This window comes from Macaca fascicularis, chromosome 1 (genome assembly GCF_037993035.2).
Source record: "Macaca fascicularis isolate 582-1 chromosome 1, T2T-MFA8v1.1".
Classification (NCBI taxonomy): Eukaryota; Metazoa; Chordata; class Mammalia; order Primates; family Cercopithecidae; genus Macaca; species Macaca fascicularis.
The window spans coordinates 61,956,748-61,980,680 of record NC_088375.1 but is presented as its reverse complement, the minus strand read 5'-3'; the positions used below and the strand labels follow the sequence as shown (position 1 = coordinate 61,980,680).

Below are 23,933 nucleotides of genomic sequence, written 5' to 3'. Positions count from 1 at the left end.
CCTGCAAAACTCCCCTCAGCTCTCCTTATCCACTGCAGATGCCCCCGCCCTGCCCCATGTAGCCATTTACACAGGCATTCTAAGGCACTACCACCTAAAATCATAGAACACCAGAGATCCAGGCAATACTTCCACTTTACAGGTGGGGAAACTGAGGCCCAGAGAATGGAAGGCCTCGCCCAAGATTACTTGGTTAAGAATCAAGTAGTGAAGAATGCTGAAAGATAGTGAAGAATCAAGACCGGAACCCAGCCTGTCTGACTTGGGTCCTGGAGGCTTTCCGCCTCATCATAAGCAGTTGGTACTGTCATACGTAGAGTGCTTCATGCACGCTGGTACGGGGCCACATGCACAAGCACACAGGTGCACACACACTGCTATCCTCCATCCCATCCACCAGGGACTCCTCAGACTGCAGTCTCTTCTCCCATTCTCACTCCTTGGGCTGTCTTCAGGGCCTGTGTAACTTGGGGAATGAGAAATCAGCATGCACCTGGAGCCACTGAAGTCATCACTCTTCACCATAGTTGCTCACCTCTCTTTTGACAGAAAGTCGTGAGGCACTGAATGGCTCAACCAGGCCCTCAGTACCTCTGGGAGCCATCTGCAAGAATCCCTGAGCAGTGCCAAGTGCCAGAGCCTGGGCTTCAGGACCCTGGACTCCCACTTATTCTCCATGTTCCCTTGTCCTGCGCAGCTGTACTTCCTGACTGCAAAGGAAGTGTTGGAGGCCATTGTCTTTTCCAGCTCCATCCTGGAGCTCCACGACCTTAAGAAGGCAGGCATGACTCTCATTATCTCCTTCACTGTCCAATATGGTAGGCACATGTGGCTATTTACACTAAAATTAAAAGTAATTAAAATTGAATAAAATCGGCAGGGCGCGGTGGCTCACACCTATAATCCCAGCACTTTGGGAGGCTGAGGAGGGTGGATTACCTGAGGTCAGGAGTTCAAGACCAACCTGACCAACATGGAGAAACCCCCATCTCTATTAAAAATATAAAATTAGCCAGGCATTGTGGCACATGCCTGTAATCCCAGCTACTCGAGAGGCTGAGGCAGGAGAATCGCTTGAACCCTGGAGGCGGAGGTTGTGGTGAGCAGAGATCGCACCATTGCACTCCAGCAGCCTGGGCAACATGAGCGAAATCCCGTCTCAAAAGAAAAAAAATTGAATAAAATCAACGTGGCTAGTGGTCACTGCATTGGACAGCAGATATAGAACATTTTCATCACTGCAGAAGTTCTGCTAGGCACAGCTGGATTCTGGACAGCAATAAGCATAGGAGCCTCGTAGTCAACAGGTTCTGGGATAGGCCAAAGGGATAACTGGGAAAATAGGAAAGGGCCCATTCTCTGAAGGTGCTTTTCTGGGTGGGGCAGTGAGAGACAGTGACTACTGAGATCCCTGAGGCCTCACTACAGCAAACAGGGCTGGCAGCCAACAGAGCCCTGCTCAGGAGGTGGCAGAGAATGACCAAAGGAGAATCTGGCTAGTAGAGGGACTTGCCCCTGAGCCGGCCTCGCCTCTCTCCATGTCTCCTCCCTGCAGCAACTCTGCCCTGGGACACCTTGTCACCCCTTCCCCCTACTTCTCAACCCCCAGCCATCACCACGCCCTGCTTTGGCCCTGCAGCTGTGCTAGGCCTTTAGCTCTCCTCCCCAGGACACACGCAGGGTCTGTCCACTTCACACCCCAAATGCCCAGCAAAGCACTGGGCTCGGGGACACCCACTTGCCTACTACCTGGCCCCATTCACATGCTCTGGATGGGACGGAGGCTTTAACTCAGCCTTGCCCCAATTCCTGCCCAGGAAATGCCCAAACACTCCAACGCCCTGGCTGTTCAGTGGCCTGCCAGGGGACAGCGCAGTCTGCTGGACTGGCACACTCTCACCCCAATGCTATCACCCAATGTTCCCTCTCCAAGGGCTGTGTTTCTGTCGGGGATGGGAGGTTGCCTGGGTGGTGGGTGGAGGCTCTCTGCAGGGAAGGACCTTTGAGATGTAGCAGGGGCCGCCCCTGCAGAGCCATTTCCCGGGGTCCGGGGACTGAGAGACAGAGAGCAGGGGCACAGAGGGGCGAGCCAAGTTGACGTCGTGGGAGCAGCGGATCTCTCTATTCCAGGATGAGATGGGGGCGCGGGACGAGCCCTCCCCCGCCTCCGCCCTAGGCTACCGGGAGAGAGCTGGAGTGTCGCGGCCTCGGAGGCCGGGAAGCCAGCCCCGGCGGGGACCCGAGCGGGGCGGAGCCAGCAGAGGCCCCACCCCCGGCGTCACCGGCCCCCAGGGGGGCGTCGCCCCCATCCAGCGCTCCAGGTAGCGGCGGCCGCAGCTGCCGGCGGTGGCTGGCTGCGCTCCCCAGCGGCCCTCGGGCCGGGGCGGGGGCGGGCCGGGGGCGTTCCCGCGGGCTGCCGCCCGTGATGTCACAATCGCGGCGGGCCGCAGCGCTCCGGGGTCGGCGGTGGGCGGCGGGCCGCGAGCCGGCGATCGAAGCGGGCAGCTCGCGCCTGAGTCATGGACTTCCCCTGGCCCCTCCTCTACCACTCCCACTCCCTCGCCGGGCCCCCCCGCCGGGGCTAGCGTCCGCCGCGGCTCCGAGGGGGTGGGGCTGCTGGGAATGGCTGTGCCCCCTTCGGCCCCTCAGCCGCGAGCGTCCTTTCACCTGAGGAGGCACACGCCTTGCCCGCAGTGCTCATGGGGCATGGAGGAGAAGGCGGCGGCCAGCGCCGGCTGCCGGGAGCCGCCGGGCCCCCCGAGGGCCGCCGCCGTCGCGTACTTCGGCATTTCCGTGGACCCGGACGACATCCTTCCCGGGGCCCTGCGCCTCATTCAGGAGCTGCGGCCGCGTTGGAAACCCGAGCAAGTTCGGACCAAGGTAGCGGAGTGGGCGCGGGGCCGAGGATGGGGTCCTGCCAGGGCTGCCAGGGGGATGCGGGGACCCCGTCCTCGCATCCTTCCGGGTGTTGGTCCCAGGGGTGAGCGGCTGCTGCGCAAGAAAGGTTTGGAACGTGGTTGTGTACGGATTTATTTCGTCCCTAAGCAAAACTAGGCTCACACCTCCCTCGGCCCTGCACACGCCCCCCTCCTCCTGGGGCTCTTAGGCACGCCGGGTGGCCACCTGCCCACTGTCGGCATGCTGGGTGTGCGGGCCGCACCCCCGTCGCTGCGTGCTGGTGCCCCTCACTGCCCAGAAGCGCGTACCCAGCCAGCTCTGAAACCTGAGGAAGCGGGAACTTTTAAGAGACCCCCCCACAGCTATACCCCGTGCACTGCTGCCCCTTCTCCACCCCACGGTGGGAGCAAATCCTCCAGGCTCTGAGCTACCCCTGTGTTTCCCAGGAGCCACCCTGTGGAATTCCAGCTAGCACTCAGCTCCTCACCATCGCTGCAGGCTCAGGCTCAGGCTCAGCACCCCCACACAGGCCATCTTCCCCAGCCCCAGCTGGACACAGGTCCCGGGACATACCTGTGGGCAGAGCCACTTACTGAGCCTTAGGCTAACTCCCCAGCCGACTACCTCCAGCCCCGCTGTGGGCTGCCTGTGGAGGAAGGTGCCGAGTGGGGCGCTTGTAGCTTTTGCTGGAATGGTAGCGGCTCCATGCAGATGGGCATTCTGGGGGGGGTGGGGGCAAAGTTGTGGGGAGGTTCTAAACCAAGTGTGGAGGCTGACAGAACCCGCCCTGGGGGAGGGAGTAGCGTTTTCAAAAGGAAAGGCCCAGTTTGGTATAAGACTGTCAAGACATCAAGCAGGCCTGAGGTTAATTCCAGCACTGACCTAACGTGCCATCTGCCAGTCCCTCCCCTCTCCTGCCTCAGTTTCCCTACCTAGAATTGGTTCAGATGACCTCTAAGGCCCTCCCAGCTCTGTTACATTGTGCTCTACAAATTCTATGGTTCCTTTCTCCTTATCACCCTGCTGCGCAGAGAACCTTGCTCGCAGCCCAGTTGTCTCCTGTCTCTTCCGGTAAGGACCTCTGGCCACTAAAGTCCTGGGATGGGTGCCAACCTCAGTACCCTCCTTGTACCTCCACCACTGGATGGGGCAAGGGGTAGAGCAGAGCCCACTGCCTGGCACAAGGTGAGAGGCAGCTGGTCAGGACATAGTGTTCTGGGCAACTCCCAGCCCTCCCCTGCCACATTCTGGTCCCTGTCGTTTCTTTCCATACTGGGATGGAGGGTAAGAAGTAGGAGGGGGCTTCTACCTCCCAAGTAGTGTGGAAATTTCTCCATTGCCAAATCCCGTTCACTAGAGGCAGACCCAGGAGTGTGTGGGAGCTGAACCCACTACCATTTTTTTTCTTGAACTCATAGAGACTGGAGACCCCCAAGGTTGGGGACATAGTGGAGCATGAGTGACTGGGCTAAAGCACGGGGGGGCTTGGGGTGGCTGTGCTCAGCATTCAAACGAGCACCTCCTGCTGGAGCTACCGAGTCCAGGGGAGAGACCAGAGAGATCCTGCCCCACCTACCCACCCACGCACTGTCCTCTCCCCATGCTAGCGCTTCACGGATGGCATCACCAACAAGCTGGTGGCCTGCTACGTGGAGGAGGACATGCAGGACTGCGTGCTGGTCCGGGTGTATGGGGAGCGGACGGAGCTGCTGGTGGACCGGGAGAATGAGGTCAGAAACTTCCAGCTGCTGCGAGCACACGGCTGTGCCCCCAGACTCTACTGCACCTTCCAGAATGGGCTGTGCTATGAGTACATGCAGGGTGTGGCCCTGGGGCCTGAGCACATCCGTGAGCCCCGGCTTTTCAGGTGAGGAGGGTGCCAGGGCCTCTGTCTCTACTATTCTTCAGGCCTTGGGCTTGGAAATCCTTGGCATGTGGGGTCCATGGTAGAGAGCTGTAAGAGCTGTGAGTTCCCTGAAATTGCATGAAAAAATGCATGTTTATATGCATCGCTCTGCAGAGAGGGGCTGTTGCTTTCTACAGATTTGAAGTGGTGCCTGCTAGAAGGATGAGTTCTGGGGGAGGAAAGGAAGAATTGTGATGAACATGGGAGCAGAGGACCTGGTTCCCTAAGTGCGGTAGAGATCTGCTTCCTGGCACCATGCCTCAAATCTCTGCCCACTCCAAGTCTGACCTGGAAACATCTCAGAGCCTTAGAAACGAAATGTGAGCCAGATCCCCAGGGCACTCAGGGTTTTCTACCTCTGTCTCTGTTTGTCAAGGAAAATGGGCCCTATCCAGGGTACGCATGGTTTTACCTGCCCAGGGAGATGCTATCTCTTCTGCCAGTCTGAGCTCCTTCCGGGTTCCCTGACGAAGTGGGAACCCAGGTTTGGGGAACTGTCAAGGCCTCCTTTCAAAGGCTCACAAGAATCTGTGGCTCCTGGGGAGCCCCTCCCAGTAAATGCTTGGATGTGTAGGGCCCAGGAACTGGACTTTTCCTTCAAGCCCTGGGAATGCTATGGAGACTGGAAAGGGGGAGGACCAAAGAAGGACCCCTAGCATCTCCCTCTCCTCTGTGCCAAAATAAGGATGGCAAGGAGTGTCCTCCTGCCTCCCTCCAATGCCATGAGCCACATGGAGGGCACCGAGGCTTGAATGAGGCCCGAGGCAGGCTGGGGTTTACTTCTGACACTGGGACAGTGGCACGGGGGTCTGCCTAGGAGCCTTGGCATCTGCCCAGGCTAATCCAAGGGGAAGGAGGCCTTGCATACTGAGGGGAAACAAGCCCACCTGGGTGTAGAGCAAGAAGCTTCTTTGCTTCCTCACCTGCCACCCACTTAACCCCAAATGCACCTGGCTCTGTTTGTGCACGCCTTCTGCAGGGACTTAGAAGAAGAGGATCTGAGAGCTCTTCCACCTCCATGCTCATAAGCGGCTGGTCAGGCGGGATATTTGAGTTGTATATTGTAGCTGTGTGTGTGTGTGTGTGTGTGTGTGTGTGTGTATGTATGTCTTGAGAGTGTGACAGGCATACAAACCTATGCAGGGGTGTTTGCAGGCTCCAGCTGAACAGTTCCAATAGGACCCAGACTGGAGATGTGAAGTCAGAGTAGGGTACAAGGGACCCTGTCCTGACTTCTGCCACTGCACTCCCCCCAGCTCTCCCTCAGTCTGGTGCATATAAGCTCAGATATTAACAGGTCGTCACCACTCCCAGGATCCCTCCACCTCTGTGTATCCGATGCTGTCACTCATCCTCTCACGCAAACAATTACCATTGTCAAGAAGATTGAAGGTGGATTTAGGTTCCATAAGAAGAACGTGGCACCTGGGGTAGAGCCCAAAATTGGGATAGGTGTAGGAGGTAGGCCCTTCCTTGATAGTTTTCCCAGGATAGACCATCATCCCTCTGGGTGAAGGTGAATGTCTGTGGGGGAGGCCTCCAGGAGCCACCCTCTACATGTTCCCTTGAACCCCACCCCCAACCTCGGCCTGCTGAGGCTTTGTAGCATGAAAATGCTGAGTGTTGAGGTTACTTTCATTGCTATTCCAGACAACGGACCTATTGATATTCAAGAAAACGCTCTGTTCATGCTCTGTTCCGAATCTTCCTTTGGGAAGGGAAGGCCTGAGTCTCAGGTCTCTTTCCCTGCCTTGCCCAAACCCTGGCGGGCTCCCTTCTGCCCCAGGGCCTCTGGCCTTTGAAAGAAAGCACAGCCTTCCTCTCTCACCCACAAGGTTGCTGCCACACCCCTTGTCTCCCACCCTTTAGGAGGTGGGAGTCTTGGGGGCTTCCAGAGGAACCCCAAAACTGCTCTGTTATCCCAATAGGGTATGGCCTGCCTCTTCCCGGGGCCTTGCAAGAGAGAGAATGTCCCTGGAACAGCTTGGTAACAAGGTTTCAAACAGCCAATGCCTTTGTTGTCTTTCCCAGTGATTGTTATTCGAGCAACAGGCAGAGGCTGTATGTTGGAAGGAAGCTGAATGTTGGAGTCTTAGCAGACGGTTGGGGGGTGGGACAGCAGAAGGGAAGACTGGCAGAGGACTGGGAGGGCCTAGCTGGGACACAGGGCCTCAGGCGATGGGGTCTTTATCAAGGCCCTCCTTCTCTGACCAGTCAGTCTTCCACTCACCCCCACCTTCTCCCAGCAACCTTCCCTACCACCACTCCTCTCCTGAGACCTTGGATAATGTCCACAGGAGAACTTGAAAATAGAACGCTGGCTTGTTTTGCGTCCTTGGCACCCAGCCGCCAGCATCAACTCCCGATAGCAGAGGAAGGGGCTGCCCTGGTCCAGCCTGTTTCCCTCCCCACCTTGGCCAGGCTGATAAGAGGCGGGCATTTCTTCCCTGCCTGGCATCACTACCCCCTGATCTCTTGGTGCAAAGTGACCTATGTTCACGTCCCCTGAGAGGATGGATCAGAGTCTGGGGAGAGGAGGGCCCGGCCCACCCCGCCCCCATCCCCAGGTGCCCGTCTGTTCTCAGGAGTTGCTATGGGTACACTGGGGTAGAACAAGGCCACTGACCTGTGACCAACAGCCCCACTGCTCTGCCCTTCTGCTCCCTGAGGCAGCCCCAGCCTGGCACCGGAAAGGGAGCTGCCAGACTAAGGTCTTAATTCATTTTCCTCCCTTGTGCTGAGACCTTCCTTCTGCAGGACCTGTGCTCCTAAGGGACTTGCAATCGTCCCATCCTTGACCTTCTGGCTAGTGCCCTGGTGGGCCTCGAGGGCCCCTATCTGGCCAGCAGGGGATGAGTGGGGAAGGCAATGTCCCAGCACTGATGCTCTACTCTTCCTGTTCCCTGCTGTAGGTTAATCGCCTTAGAAATGGCAAAGATTCATACTATCCACGCCAACGGCAGCCTGCCCAAGCCCACCCTCTGGCACAAGATGTACAATTATTTCACGCTTGTGAAGAACGAGATCAACCCCAGGTACAAAGATCTGGGAGGGTCCAAGGCTGCCTTAATATGATCTCCCTTCCCCATCCTTTTGGCTCCAGCCCACCCTGCTAGGAGGTTTAAGGGCTCAGGTCCCGGGGAGGAGGCTGGGGAGTTTCTCCTGCAGTCCCTTCAGTCCTAGTTGCTAAGCCTCTGTCTCCAAGCAGAGTTGGGCCCGCTGACTAAGGAGCTTAGATGAGCAGTTTTATACCCATGTGCTCATTTCTCCTTCACTCTGTGCTTGTGGCAGGGACCAGGGTTGGGGACAACATTTCCCCATTTTACTTAGAGGATGCTGAAGCTCAGAGACTGAGCTTGGCCCAGTGTTATGGGACTTGTGAAAGGCAGGGCTTCTGTTTCCCAGCCCAGGGCTCTTTCCACCTGCCCTGCCTTCTGAACCATGAGCAGGGCAGGGCCCTCAGAATGAGGTGGGACTGAGCTTAGCAACAGTCAGAAGAACTCAACTCATCAGCTGACAAGCCCTTGGAGACATCAAGGTTCCTGCTACTTCCCAAGACCCCTCTTGTCCCCATGTGCCTTAGGGGACCCTGCCCCCACCTTGCTCAGACTGACAGCTTGCTGCTTCCCTCACTGCTCTTCACAGGAAAGGAGATAGTCCACCCATCCTGACATTGCCCTTCCCCGATAAGACAGAGTTCCCTGAGTTTTCCCTGAAGCACTCTGACCAGCAACCTGAGAGTCCTCCGAGCCTTTAGACACCTGACTCCCCAGCACACCCTGACTGCCGAGGAAAGGATGGAGGCCTGGAGGAAAGCGTGGTGTCTTGCCTTCCTTCCTCCAAAAAAAAGGCAGTAGTGAGTCTCTGCTTCCTTCACGCTCCCTGCTGGGCTTGGCCATCACCCGTCTTCCAAATGTTCATGGGAGTAGGGTGCAGAAGAGGTTTGAGGTGAAGGGTGTGTCTTCTCTCTTCCAATAATAATTAACTCTATCCCCATTTTGAGTATGTCTCTGTCACACGCATGCATGACTTTATCTGCATCATCCCAGCCATGCTTATCTAGCACTGCTTTGGGACTATTTGTCCAAGGTGGCCCAGGCCTGCCCTCTCTTTGACCATGTTCAGACCTTGTATGTCAAATATTCTTTCTGGGACAAGGACCTCCTTTTCCCTTAGGGCTAGAACAGTTCATAGAGAACAGGTACTTCCAACCCTTCAGCCCACAGCTCTTATTTGACAGATGGAAAGCCGAGGCCCAGGGAGGGGATGGGACCTGCCCAAGGTCGCTGATCAGTGGCAGCTTAGCAACTAGAGCCAGGCTTCTGGTGCTCAGACATAATCCTTGATACTGCAGCTTCCTTTGACTGTGCTGTCACTGTGTGACCTTGGGGGTAACCTTATTGGGAGGGAGTAATCCTGGGAGAAGAGCTGGCCCAATCTCTTTGCTCTTGTCACACCTTTGAACCTTGGACAAACCAAGTTGCTTAACTTCTTTGAGCCTCTTTAGGGGATGATCCATGCTCTAAGCTGCCTGAGTGCCCAAAAGCAGAACAATGATGAGCAATCATTTAGACGAGATAAGCACCTGGAGCTCCAGGCATTGCCTAATAACCCTGAATTATTCGATCCTTCATTTCACAGACATTGATTGACTGGAATTTAAAACAATTTAAAAATGAATGTGACACTGGCCCTGCCCTCAAAGAGCTTAAGAGCCATCTAGGTACACAGGACATGCCCATACACAGCTGCAAAATAAGGCAGGGTGTGTAATGTATGCTGGGTATGCTGGGAGTGGGAGAACCAGGGAAAGTTGTCTTGGCAGAGTTGGCATGGCAGAAATGAGCAGGGAGGCTACTCCAACTGGAGGAGATGGCTGGAGCAGGGTTTGCTCCTGAGTGACGAGTAGATGAAGTTGGCTGGAGCAGATCTTTGGGAGGACCTGGGAAGGGTCTAGGGGCAGGGGTGAACTACAGAGTTGGAGCTAGGTGGTAAGGGGCCTTAAATGTCAGGCTAAGTAGCCAAGATTTAATTTAGCAAGTAGTGGGAAGTCATGAAGATGTTTGCGTCAGAGATTCAGGCCAGTAACCTGACCAGGACTGGGCTTTAGGAAGAAAGTCCTCTAGCATCATGAGAGACAGATTGGTGGGGGAGGGTGGATTTGAGGTAGGGAGACCAGTTGGGAGTGATGTAATTAAGTGGACAAGATCTAGGACTAGGATTCCCAAACTTTGAGCATAAGATTCCCCTGAAGTGCCCAACTTTGGAGATCGATTGAGAGGTCTTGCATTTGCACCCTAGGAAACGGCTTTTTTTTTTTTTTTTTTTTTTTTTTTTTTTTTTTTTTGCTCTGTCGCCCAGGCTGGAGTGCAGTGGGATGATCTCGGCTCACCACAACCTCTGTTTCCCAGGCTCAACTGATTCTTCTGCCTCAGCCTCCCAAGTAGCTGGGATTACCGGTGCCCGCCATCATGCCCTGCTAATTTTTGTGTTTGTAGTAGAGACAAAGTTTCGCCATGTTGGCCAGGCTGGTCTTGAACTCCTGGCCTCAAGTGATCCACCTGCCACAGCCTCTTAAAGTGCTGAGATTACAGGTGTAAGCCACTGTGCCCTGCCAGGAAGCCACATTTTGATAGGCACCCCAGGTGATTCTGAGGCAAGTGATAGAGGCAAGGGATTGAGGAATATTGCCCTAGGGCAACTTGAGGTGGCGGATGGAGAATAGGATGTGTCGGAGACTTGTGGAAATAGATTCGGTAGCCTCATTGTCGGACACGGATGTGTCCAGAGTGGCTGGGAGAACGTGGGGCGGATAACTGGGTCGGGCATCACGAGGAGATACCGGTGGGTTGGTTGGTGGGAGGGCAAAGGGATAAGCCAGTAAGCTCAAATGCCTAGAAAGAGCCCTGTGGGGAGAAAGTACTCTTGCCTGTCCAGATCTTGACAGCAGAGTAGAGACTGGCCAGGCAGAAGTCCTGATATCAGGAGGAACCCCAAGGCTTCCCTGCAGAGACCTCCAGCCCCCTCCTCCCCTTCCTGCTGGCCCTGGGGCAGAGGAGCAGGAGGAGCAGTTTTTCCTGGGCAGTGTTTCTGGGATGCGGTGGTGGTTATTCTTCTGCCAATTACGCCTTGAAAGAGCCCCGTGGTGGCCAGACTGAAGGTAGCGAAGCTGGCGATGTTTCAAGTGCTCAGGGAGGGAAGCAGAGCAGTGAGGGAGGCCCCGGGGAGATAGAAGGCCAGGATTGTTCCCACAGTAACCATCTGCATGGCCTTGGGGTGGGCAGGGTGGGGTTCAGACTGAGGTCAGGGATAGAGCAGCAGGCATCCTGGATGTCAGAGCCATGTTTTTCAGGCCAGGACCTGAGCAAACCAAAGGAACCCTCCTAATTCTTCTCTTTTGATGGTCTCAGTCCAAGAAAAAAATATAAAAGGAATCTTAAAAGGTAGCTTCTTAAGGAGAGCCAGGACTGAAACACATCTTACGCAGACCTGTCAGCACAGATAAACTCCAGGAAGCATGGGGGAGGCCTCCCCCATATCATCCCTCCCAGCAGACTCCCTGGACTCAGAGGGGCCTTTGCAGAGCCTCTGAGGGGCACCCAGGCCTTCAGAGAGAGTGCACAGCCCTCACAATTAGGAGACTCCATTAGATTTGGATCCTTGGAGGGGCTGAGGACTACTTTCCCTAGATGAAGTAAAGGATCCAGCAGCGCAAGAGGTATCTGGAGGCTGAGAGGAAGTCTCTTTCCTCCCTTGAGCCTCAGTTTCCCCATGGGGCTGGACTAGATGACCTCAGATCTTGAGCTTTGACCTTCTCAAAGCCTGAAAGGGACCCTGTGCTCTCTTCCTTCTCCGGAGGGGACAGAGGAGTGCCTCAGTGGCTGAATATGCTTCCTCATGTTCTGGTCCCTGGGCTGGGTGAGGGAGTGATCGGTCTGTCCTGTGGGAAGGTGAGAGAGGGCCGTCCTCCTCTATGTGGTCTTGCTACCCTGGACAGAGAAACACAAACAGGTGACACAGGAATGGAGATAAAAGCCCAGCCTCCTCCCCTCTGCCCATTGGTGGTTCTAGGTTTTTAAGGACTGTGGTGTTTGGCCTTTTCAGTGTACACAGACCTGTGTGCCTCCTGGGGACCAAAGTTCAGAGCATGCAGGCACAGTGGACCCTCATCAGACTTCCACATGGCCTCTGATAACTTGATTGATTGGCTGATTTCTTCATTCCTCAACATGTGTTTCTTTCAGCAGAAATGGCTGCTGAGTGCATGGGATGGGGGTGGGGCAGGAGGAGAGGTGGACCCATGCATCTTTGTTCATTGCCCCCAAGTTGCACTTGCATGGTCTGGCAGGGGTCTGGGACAAGGGAACACTTACTCATAACTCAAAGTAGAAGGGACGAGTCACTGGGTAGCCACAAAGCAAGCATGCTCTCATTGAAGGCTTTAATGTTCCTTTGACAGTGTAGGAGTGAGCTAAAGAAGCTCTTGGTTTGCTTTCTCATGTGAGCCAATGGTCTGTTTGTGAAATGAGAGGTTAGACCAGACCGTCTCTCTGGTCCTTTCTACCTGTGACATGGTCGGCTGCTGGGGTGAGAGGGGGGACACCAGGATATACCTCTGCCTCCTCAAGAGAGCTCCGTTGCTCCAGCTCCCTGCCAGGGCACTACTCTTCCTGCCGGGGAGGATCTTTGTGGGACTCAGCTCGACTTAGGGAGCTGCACTTCCTCCTGGGGAGTTTTCCCAGCATCCCAAGAGCAGGTCTGTTTTGCATCTCTCCCCACTGCTCCTTGTTCTTAGTCTGGAATCCCCGAGTCTGGACCCTCATTCTCACCTGCCTTGTCCTTTCCCTGTGTCTCTTTCCTTACCCTCCTGTCCATTTCACAAAGTAGCAGGGATGCCCTTAGTCAGTGACTTTATGCCCTGCCTCATGCTTTTATGCCCATGCCTTTATCAGCTTCCTAGTGTAACCAGAGGAGTCAGAAGGGCAGGACACCTCAGTGCCATTTTACAGATGACAAAAGTGAGGGTCTAAGAGATTGGCCTTTTTTCCAAGGCCCCCCCTGCAGTAAGACAGAGGGAGTGATGAGGCTCAAACTCAGGGCTCTTGAGGCCAAGCACCTGCCTGTCTATCAGCCCTCCCTTCACTGGCTACCTTTTTTTTGCAACTGCCCAGCCTTTCTGCAGATGTCCCTAAGGTAGAGGTGTTGGAACAGGAGCTGGCCTGGCTGAAGGAGCATCTGTCCCAGCTGGAGTCCCCTGTGGTGTTTTGTCACAATGATCTGCTCTGCAAGAATATCATCTATGACAGCATCAAAGGTATGGCTTTTCTGGCCCTGGGGCAGTAGCAGGGCTTTGGTTGGTTGGTTAGCTGGCTTCATGGATCTGTTCCTCTGGCTGGCACTTGGACAAGCAAAAGGAGACCTGGATTTAGGTCTTAAGTTAATTTGTAGGAGGGAAGGGGGAAAGGAAATAAAAAATTCCTACTTTGAAAAGTCTGCGCCAAGGGCCAGGCACAGTGGCTCATGCCTATAATCCTAGCACTTTGGGAGGCCAAGGCATGTGAATTGCTTAAGCCCAGGAATTCAAGACCAGCCCAGGCAGTGTGGTGAGACCCTGTCTCTACAAAAAAAAATACACAAAACTTTTCCTGGTTTGGTGGTACATGCCTATAGTCCTAGCTCCTTGGGAGGCTGAGGCAGGAGGATCACTTGAGCCTGGGAGGCGGAGGTTGCTGTGAGCCATGATGGAGCCACTATACTCCAGCCTGGGCAACAGAGCAAGAACCTATTAAAAAAAAAAAAAAAAAAAAAAAATCTGGCCAGGCGCGGTGGCTCATGCCTGTAATCCCAGCACTTTGGGAGGTCGAGATCACAAGTTCAGGAGTTCAAGACCAGCCTGGCCAACATGGTGAAACCCTCCCCGTCTCTACTAAAAACACAAAAATTAGCCAGGCATCGTGGCATGCGCCTGTAATCCCAGTTACTCAGGAGGCTGAGGCAGAAGAATCGCTTGAACCAGGGAGGCACAGGTTGGAGTGAGCTGAGATCAAGCCACCGTACTCTAGCCTGGGCGACAGAGCGAGACTCTGTCTCAAAACAAAAAGACAAAAACAAACAAAAAAAATCTGTACCAAGAAAGAGAGAGAGAGAACGAACACCTCCTGGTGTTGCTGATGAGAGCATCACCCCAGGGGATATTAATACTTAGCTTTATTCCTGATCCTTAGCCATGCCGAGGACAGCTGTCTTTAGATGAGGAGAGCCTGAAGATCCAGCTGTGTGAGAGGGACACTGGGAACTAGGAAGGGCAGATGGATGGATGGATGGAAAGAAGTAGCTTAGAAGACTGCTGCAGTGATGGGGTTGGGCAGGGTTGCTGCAAAGGCTGGCATCACTCAGTGGGTGCATCCCAGAGGTCTGCAGAAGCTTGACCAGGCTCTGTTGCCAGATCTCCTGGGCCAACTCTCATCGACTCTCCTCTACTTCATAGGTCACGTGCGGTTCATTGACTATGAATATGCTGGCTACAACTACCAAGCTTTTGACATTGGCAACCATTTCAACGAGTTTGCAGGTGAGAGGGGCATTACTACAGTCATGTGCTTTGTAGTGGTGTTTCAGTCAATGACGGACCGCATATAGATGGTGGTCCTATGAGATTACTGTATATTTACGGTAATAGATACCATTTTTTTTTTTTTTGAGACGGAGTCTTGCTCTGTCGCCCAGGCTGAAGGCTGGAGTGCAGTGGCGTGATCTCAGCTCACTGCAAGCTCTGCCCCCCAGGTTCACACCGATCTCCTGCCTCAGCCTCCCATGTAGCTGGGACTAGAGGCACCCGCATAGGTACCATATTTTTACTGTACCTTTTCTATGTTTGGATAAGTTTAGATACATAAATACTTAGCATTGTGTTACAGTTACCTACAGTATTCAGTACAGTAACATGCTGTACAGGTTTGTAGCCCAGGAGCAATACCATGCAGCCTAGGTGTGTAGTAGGCTGTCCCATCTAGGTTTGTGTAAGTACACTCTGATGATCACACAAAATCACCCGATGGTGCATTTCTCAGAAGGTATCCCTGTCATTAGGCAATACAGGACTAGATTTGACCAATGTTCAAAGCACCCTCTTTAGGGTGGGGACCAGGGCCAGGGTATGGGGAGGGTGGAGGCTAGATAGCTCTTGTCCTCCAAAATATCACAGCTTCAGGGGTTAAGGCACAGCCTGCTCTTAGAGAGTTCCAAGTCTCATTGGGGGAAGCAGGACTCACATACACAGAGCAGACCTCTCCTAGCCCATATGGCACTTTGGTACAAATTAGGAAAATGTGACCTCTGTAGGATCCTGAAGATACTCAGCTTGGTACATGAATTAGAAAAAGACCCCTTCCTCCAGGTCGACACAGCTTAGACGATTGCTGCAGCTTGGCCAGCACAGCACAGGATGACTTCAGCCTCCACTCCTTTGTCCAAGCTCCTTTATGCCCAGTACAATTGTACATGGGGGCCTTACATGCAGACAAGGAGCAGAACAAGCTACAAGTAGCTGTTTGCCTGGTGGCCTGATGAGAATCATCTAAGTAGAATCTAAGTATGTGCTATGTAATTTGACTCCCTAAGTTCAGTTTCTGGCTTTGCTGCTTATTGGCTGTGTGACCCTTGGGCAGTTTATTTACCCTCTCTGTGCCCCTATAAAATGGAGATGATGATAGTACCCACCTCATAGTGTTGATATGAGACACACACACACACATATGTGTGACACATACTAGGCATTGTATTGGCGTTTGCTGCTGTGATTAGACTGGGAAGCTTTCCAGGAGTGGGGATGGGAGAGGCAGGATGGGGGGTGATTCCTAGGGGTGGGCAGGTGCTCTATAAAGGCAGAGTATGCACAATGGAACCATCTGTGTAGAGGAAGCAGGGCAGGATTTTCCAGCTTGAGGGTTAATTAGATGGGACCGAGGAGGCAACTCACATGGGACAGAGCTGGACACTGGGGCTGGAGAGCTGTCCCCAGACTAGCACGGTGAGGTGTTCCCATGATGGGGTGAGGCCCTGTGGCTCAGGATAGGAGAGGCATGCCCAGGCCAACTGGAGAGCCACTGTCCAGCCCCATCAGGCCAATTGTGTTCCTTCTGGAACCCCAGGTGATCAATCTGTCGAGCAATGATTGTACCTGAGAGTACCCCTAGGAACCCCCAGGGCGATGGAGCCTCAGCTGGGCAGAGCAGCTGAGCCTCGGGGTGTGGCATGGAGCAGAGGCTGGCACTGGCAGGGCCCTGGGTCTGGGAATTCTTGGCTGCCAGGCTCACTGGCCTTTCCACAAGGGATAATTCTTAAGCATTTTAAGTCCTCCTCGCCCACGGCACAGAGCAAAGTCCAACTGGAATTTCTCCAAAGGGGTAGATTGCAGCCTGCTCCCAAGTTGAGAATGGAGGAGGAAGAACCTAGCCTGGGGGAAGGGAGAGAGCTGGGGAGATCCCGACCTGGGGAGAGGAGCCTCATGGCTGCGCAGGAGTGAGGAAGACACAGTTCTGGGCATTGGGAGATGGAGTTCCAGCCCTCACTCTGCCTCTAACCACCATATGACCTTGGGTACATTTCTTCTCCTCTCTGGGCCTCCGTTTCTACATCTGTTCCAGGAGATTCTTTTCTAGCCACACTCCTGGAGCCTCAGGAGACTGCATATGTTTCTCCAGGGATATAAAGGAAGCTTGAGAAGGACAAGAAGAAGAGGAAGGAGGGAACCCTGGAGAAGGTGGCCCAGTCCTGGTCCTCCTGTCTTAAACCACTTCTTTCTGTACCAGCTTTGAAGCTGTGGTTTCTTCCACCATGCCCGGGATGAGCTGGTGGTACTGGGCTGGCAGCTGGAGGGCTATGGCGGGGCTGGAAGGAACCAGAGCCATCCGATCCATGGGTTCCCAGCCTGGCTACACATCAGAGCCATCTAGGGAACTGGACTGGGGTGGGGGTGCTCTCCAGGTGATGTTTTTAAATAGCCTCTTAACACCAGGAAGCCATATTTGATATCCCTACATGAAGTCCCTTCATTTGATAAATGAAGAAATTTCGGCCAGTGATAGGAAAGGGTTCCCCCTAAGGCTAACAAGGTTAGCATAAGACCTAGGGCTAGTAATGCTGATCCAGTGCTTTTCACTGAGGGCCTCCTGCACATGGTCATTTTTGTGCAGGGGTTGGGAGAGACAGTGGTGCTGTCTTGAGGGGTTCCCGTCACTCCCAAGACAGTGTCTTGCCCCTTAACTAGTCTGCCTCTCTCTCTCTGCTTTCCTCAATCCCACAGAAGCAGTGCTCCTAGCTGGGATGGGGTAGACCCCACACTAGCTGAGTTTCATACTCAAAGAAGCTGCCTTCTCAGGGCCGCCTCTTTAGGCACAGCCCCACAGGTCAAAGGAGATGGGAGTTTGAGGGGAGAAGGGAACACCTACCGAGCTTGAGGAGACCCTAGGTGGGCTCATCTCCAAGCAACTTGTGTCTGGCCTGCCTCCCCATCAGGCGTGAATGAGGTGGATTACTGCCTGTACCCGGCGCGGGAGACCCAGCTGCAGTGGCTGCGCTACTACCTGCAGGCACAAAAGGGGATGGCCGTGACCCCCAGGGAGGTGGAAAGGCTCTACGTGCAAGTCAACAAGTTTGCCCTGGTGAGTGCCTTGTGACTAGGGCTGGCACAGGAAAGGAATCAGCAGGAGGGACTGGTGACCCAACTAGCCTCCTACCCAGAGCCCAAGGTCAGGTGAGAGCCTGGGGACACCCATCCCCAGCCCCTGACCCCACCCTAGAGGTGAAGCCTGGTAAGAGCTGTCTTAGGCAGCCCTTAACACTTGATGCCCTGTTCCCTGCTCCCCAAGCCCCACCAAGTCTAGGCTCTCTCCTTTCTAGAGAAATACTTCCAAGAAATATCCTAGCGTCCTATGTTAGCAATTCCCTTGTTTGAATAAGTAGTTCTTTCTACTGTCTAACCTCAGCCCTTCATGTTGCAGTTAAATTCATCCATATATATACTCTTTTTTTTTTTTTTTTTTTTTTTTTAAGGCAGAGTCTCACTCTTGTTGACCAGGCTGGAGAGCAATGGCACTATCTCGGCTCACTGCAACCTCTGCCTCTCAGGTTCAAGCCATTCTCCTGCGCTCAGCCTCCCAAGTAACTGGGATTACAGGCATGTACCACCACACCCAGCTAGTTTTTTTGTATTTTTAGTAGAGAAAGGGTTTCACAATGTTGGCCAGGCTGGTCTTGAACTCCTGACCTCAGGTGATTAGCCCACCTCTGCCTCCCAAAGTGTTGGGATTATAGGAGTGAACCACTGCGCCCGGCATACATACATACATATATATTGTGTGTATATATATATGTATATATACTTTTTTTGAGATAGGGTCCCACTCTGTTATCCAGGCTGGAGCACAGTGACACAATCGTAGCTCACTGCTGCCTTAAACTCCCAGGCTCAAGCGATCCTCCCACCTCAGCCTCCTGAGTAGCTAGGATTACAGGTGTGTGCCACCACGCCTGGCTAATTTCTTTGAACTTATTGTAGAGATAGGGTATTGCTATGTTGCCCAGGCTGGTCTCTAATTCCTGGCCTCAAATGATCCTCCCACCTCAGCCTTCCGAGTAGCTAAGGTTATAGGCGTGAGCTACCATAACCTTTAGAGAAGATACAGAATGTCAAGCTCTAATCCTTCTTTGTAACTACCTCCACTGACTCAGCACTCTAAGTAAACTTTTCCCGACAGGCTCTTCCTGCTCAAATGACTGTGCTGTCAGTTCTCAATTTTGAATGCCCCTTATCCAAGGTGCTGGTTCATGCCAAGTCTCCACTGGTGTGTGCCCAGGGATTCCTAACTAGCCGCATTAATGTCAGCTGTGCATAAGAAGACAAGGCAGCTGCTTTGAATTTCACAGTACAGAAGAGAGCTAAATACAATCTTTACTTTTCTGTAATTTCAGAATCCCTATTCTGTTTTCCTCACTGAGTCTACATTAGGTTCTTCCTCCTCAGTCTTTAGACTTTAAGACCTTAAGAACAAGCCTTCCTCTTGCTAAGTTTTTTAGTGATCATTCATATGTGCTAGCTTATCTATGCCCCTTTTAAGGAATGGAAAGGAAATAAAGTGGAGGGAGGTACTTTGTAGCCAACCCCTGAGTGAGGAAGACTCTGGGATGGGGTGGGAATGGGATGGGAGAGCCACAAGGGTTGGGGGACGCACATGGGAAAGCGATGGCATCACTAGTGTTTGTTCAGGGGTAGACAGGAACCACAGCTCCCTGGCTTGATTTTATTTTAGATTCAGAGGTCCACATGCAGGTTTGCTATATAGGTAACCTGCCTGTCACCGGGGTTTGGTGTACAGATTGTTCCATCACCCAGGTAATAAGCATAGTGTGACAGGTAGTTTTTTGATCCTCACCCTCCTCCCACCCAATCCCTGGCTTCTTGAGCCTGAGGTGACCTGGGCCTGGTGGGTACCTCTAGCCACAAGGAAAGCACAGTTTGATGCTTAGCAAATGCCCAGACTTGGGGGATTCTTGTTTCCATATCTAGGTTCATTTTCCAACCTAACCAGCCTCCCAGTAGAAGAGAGGAAAAGGCGTGGAGGAGGTTAGTATAGGGATCTTCCAGCAGACATGTGGCCAGGGCACTGCTGCCCATCACTCTTCCTTCCCTGCACCTTCCTGAAGAGCACCAGTCCCCACTGGCCATTAGGCATAAGCTCTGGCTTAGGGGTTCATCTCGGCCTGGATACCTTGGCCTTGAAGACTCCAAGAGATCTCCCTGGGTAGGGAAGAGACCAGAGGTGGAGTGTGGGTCCTGCTTAGGTTGTGGGAACCCCCCAGAATTCCTCACTACTGACTACCTGCCTTAGGGTTGGTAAACATTCGGGCCTTGGTAGAACTGGCTCTGCCCCCCTTTCTCTAGAAGGAGTGGAGGCTCCCAATGCTGTGCAGTGACTTGGCCTCCAGAATTTCCCCAGCTTGTGCTAGGGAGACCCCACCACATCTCTTCCAGGGTCCTAGCTGTGTGTCTTCCACAATGACTGCATCCCTCCAGCGCTGTAGAGTTGGAAACAGGCATGGGGAGATTGCCAGGCTGACCCTCTCTGGTCTGTTTCCAGGCGTCTCACTTCTTCTGGGCTCTCTGGGCCCTCATCCAGAACCAGTACTCCACCATCCACTTTGATTTCCTCAGGTGAGTGCAGGGGGTGATGGGGGGGCGTGGAGAAAAGGGAGAGCCTTGGTTGAGCCCAGGGTGTGGGCAAAGTACAGCCCAGGCAGAATGCCCAGAGTCCGCTCCCTTGCTCTGCTGACTTGCCCCCGTTCTAGCTCATTTCCAGTGGGGCCGCTATCCCCAGGGGATGCCAGGAAAGTACCACTCTGAAAAGAGAAGTGTCACATCCTCCCTGTTCCTCACAGGAGGTCTGCTAGTCCCCACCAAATCCTGCTGCCTACTCCACTCCCTGCCCTGCTGCCAGCGCACCTATCCACGGAGCCTGGTGGTAGATGCAATCGTTGAAAATCAGTCTGAACAATCGCAGATCCTACCTCGTTTTAACAGCAGAGAGGACAGAGGTCCAGAGCGCAGAAGTGACTTGCTGAAGCCATGCAGTGGTTAAGTGTTTGCCATGCTGCCTTCTGGTTGGGCGACAGACCCAGCTACTCCTTCAGTGGCTCCTAGTGATATATAGGGACTGTAGCTAGCTGCTGCTTGTGTATTGATGATTCAGGGAGTCCCTGTCCTGTGAGGTTCCTATGTCCCTAAGGGCCAGGAATCATTTCTCCATTCTGGTCCAGGGCCTTGCCCTTCTCCTTCTCACCCACCTTCAGCTGAAAGGGAATCACTAGCCTGGTTTCAAAGTGTTCACAACTATTAGAGAAATGCAAATGAAAAGCATAGTGAGATGTCGCCTCACACCCATTAGGATGGCTGCTATTAAAAAACAGAAGATAATAATTGTTGGTAAGGATGTGCAGGAATTGAAACCTTTCTGCACCATTGGTGGGAATGTAAAATGGTGAGCTACTATGGAAAACAGTAGGGTGGTTCCTCAAAAATAAAAATATAAGAACCGTATGATCCAGCAATCTCATTTCTGGGTGGGTAGCCAAAATAATTGAAAGCAAACTCTCAGAGAAATATTTATATACCTATGTTCACAGCAACATTATTCTTGGCACAGTAGCCAAGAGATGGAAGCAACCCGGATGTCTGCCAACAGATGAATGAATGAATAAAATACGGTCTATACATACGATAGAATATTACTCAGCCTTAAAAACGAAGGAAATCGTGTCACTTGCTACAACATGGATGAATCTTGAGGACATTATGCTAAATAAGCCAGTCATGAAAAGACAAATATGGTTCTATAAGAGATAACTAAAGCAGTCAAATCCATAGAAACCAGAATTGTTGCCAGGGGGTGGGGAGAGGGAGCAATGGAGAGTATCGCTTAATAGGTCTGGTTTCGGTTGTCCAGAAGGAAAAAGTTGTAGATATTCATTTGCACAGCAATATGTATATAAGAACTGTAAAACCAAAACTCCAAACAAGCATGTTTGTGGAAGGGTTTCTCTAGTCTGATCTAAAAAGAAAAAAAAATGTAGTTGCAATAAAAAAAAAAAAAAATAGGCTGGGCGCAGTGGCTCATGCCTGTATTCCCAGTACTTTGGGAGGCCATGGCGGGCGGATTGCTTGAGCTCAGGAGTTCGAGATCAGCCTGGGCAACATGGTGAAACCCCATCTCTACAAAAAATACAAAAATTAGCCAGGTGTGGTGGCGTGCACCTGTAATCCCAGTTATTCTGGAGGCTAAGTGGAAGGATCATCAGAGCCCGGGAGGCAGAGTTTGCAGTGAGCCAAGATCATGCCATTGCACTCCAGCCTGGGTGACAGAGCCAGACCCTGTCTCAAAACAAATAAATATTAAACATTTAAAAAGAAGCAAAAGAAATAATAATACTAACCAGTCTGGGTTGGGGTTGATCTGCTCAGACTTAGATAGGCCTAGAGCCACTGAGAAACTTTATGATGTGAGCACCCCCAGCAGGGCCCACCTGGCTTTCTTCCTCACACCCAGCTTCCTTCTGTCTTCCCCCAGGTACGCAGTGATCCGATTCAACCAGTACTTCAAGGTGAAGCCTCAAGTGTCAGCCTTGGAGATGCCAAAGTGACCAGCCACCCCATCCCTCCCCTACCCATCCGTCTGGCCAGACCTGTTCCCCAGAGCTCAATTCTGCGCTCTGGGGTCCACACCCTTCGACAAGGTGGGAGAGGGGACAGGTGGGTGTCCAGGGAGAAGGCTCTGTCCCTGCCGCCAGCCCCCAGTGGTTGCCACTGAAGACCTCATTCTCCTGTCTGGAGGGGCTGATAGGACCCCCTTCTGGGGGTCCCCTTCACCCCACCAGGCTTGGGAGGAAGTGCCTGCAGCCAGGTCCTGGACCATAACCACCCCTGGGAATCACATCATTCCCAGCCTCAGGCCCTGCTGGAATTGGGGCTGCCTTATATGTGTGTTTACCCCTTCCTGGCCTGGGGAAGGAGGCGGGGAGGGCTCCTTTCTACCTCCAGTGCCCTGAGCCTCCAGTCCGTCTCCCCCTGCATGCCCCACGTGGGAGGTGCTGAGCTCCAAACCAGCATCACACCAACTCTGACACATGGATGTACATATCTTGGTGACGGGTGGGGGCCAAGAATTGAGCATGACATCTTCCCCAGCAGCCACCTCATCTGAGACCCCTCACCTTCCCCAAACCAGATCCAATCAAACCTCACCCCGAGGAAACATGCTCCCCAACGTGCTCTCCTGTGCTTCTGTTTTGTCCCCCTGCTGAGGGGACAGGAGAGGGAGTGGTGAGGCCCTGGACCTCCAGAGCCTGGCTCTGCTTCGTGCTGTGGCTTGGTCAGAGGGGACGTGGCCAAGGGTGAGGTGGCCAAAACCAGAACCAGCAGTCTCCTGCCTTGTTCCCTCTCTGGCCCTCAGGCCCTTCTTCCAGGGATGTGTCTCCAGCTCTACTTTATGTCCTGAAGCTGACCCAAGGTCTTCCTATCTGGGAATGCCTAGTGGGAGCCAAGAGGATGGGGTGGGGGCCAGGGCCCCCCAGGGTCCAGCGTGGGAGAGCCTGGGCAGGATCCCATCAGAAAGGTGCTGACTCAGCTGGTTGCCCGGACACTCAACAGCCTCCACCTCCTTTCTGCCCTCACAGCTCCTGGGGCCTTCCTGGCTCTGGCCCAGAAAGTGATTCATTTGTAAATTATCATGGTTTTCTGCATTAAAATGCTCATTTCCGGACTGCTGTGTCTGAGTGACAATGGTGAGGAACTGACCCCTGCATGGGGGCTGAGGGGTGCTGTAACCCCTCCTGATGTCCACCTGGGCTTCATGCTGAAGTCAAGGTAGCCACCTGCACACATCCTCCTGTGCACCTAGCTCCGAAGGCTCTGGGCAGGGCCCCTATTTCTCTCACTCAGCGTCTCTGCCTTTGACTCTCTTGGTAGAACCTACCAGTCAAACCTGGTAAAGCGCTGCTTAGAGGGAACTAGGCTGTGGATTACAAGGACTTTGGCTGACTCGGGACATGAACCAGTGACATCCTAAAAAGAAGTGCTCAGGACATCTTTCTGGGTCATCTCTGGCTCCCAGCTGTCGGTGGGGTGGGAAGGGGCTGCTCTGCCTGAGAACAGGCAGGAGTGATTTCTGGAACCAATCCGTCACTTTCTCAGAAGGCCAGAGGGAAGGAAGAGCAGAAACTCAAAGATGAGAAGGAGGCACCCCTCTTAGCAGCCCAGTCACTCCGGCTGTACTTCCCAGGCTGTGCACCAGGCAGCAGCTGCTCCAGGACTGCCCCCCTGCCAGTAAGTGCCCAGTGCCCTTAGGGGCAGCAGAGGCAACAGCAGCAGCAGCCTGCCAGGTGGACTCTGGTTGTTTGGCTTTTGCCTGCAAAAAGCACCCTGGTGCCATGGCAACCACTGGAGCTGGCACCTTCAAGGTCATGGTGATCCAGCATAGCCAGGCCTTCTATGGGCAGCAGCCTTGGGGGTTACCAGTGGGGGGGACATGGGCGAAAGAGGTGCCCAGACATAGGGATGGTGCCAAGGCTGGTCAAGTAG

At 53.4% G+C, this 23,933-nt stretch overlaps 1 protein-coding gene across 12 annotated transcripts; it reads left to right on the top strand.

Annotated features, from left to right (window-relative positions):
• The first annotated feature begins 2,314 nt into the window (after positions 1 to 2,314).
• On the top strand, positions 2,315 to 23,115 carry ETNK2 (ethanolamine kinase 2). 12 transcript variants are annotated; one of them, XM_005540525.4, is made up of 8 exons: positions 2,315 to 2,880; positions 4,506 to 4,765; positions 7,717 to 7,839; positions 12,976 to 13,118; positions 14,292 to 14,375; positions 17,321 to 17,466; positions 19,942 to 20,015; positions 21,925 to 23,115. In XM_005540525.4, exons 1-8 carry the CDS (start codon positions 2,623 to 2,625, stop codon positions 21,995 to 21,997), a joined length of 1,161 nt encoding a protein of 386 aa, XP_005540582.2. In that variant the 5' UTR covers positions 2,315 to 2,622; the 3' UTR covers positions 21,998 to 23,115. The 12 variants fall into 12 exon arrangements, with proteins under 12 accessions (XP_005540582.2, XP_005540581.3, XP_065396279.1 ...); XM_005540524.4 differs by having other exon boundaries at positions 19,836 to 20,015; XM_065540207.1 differs by lacking the exon at positions 4,506 to 4,765.
• Positions 23,116 to 23,933: the final 818 nt, after the last annotated feature.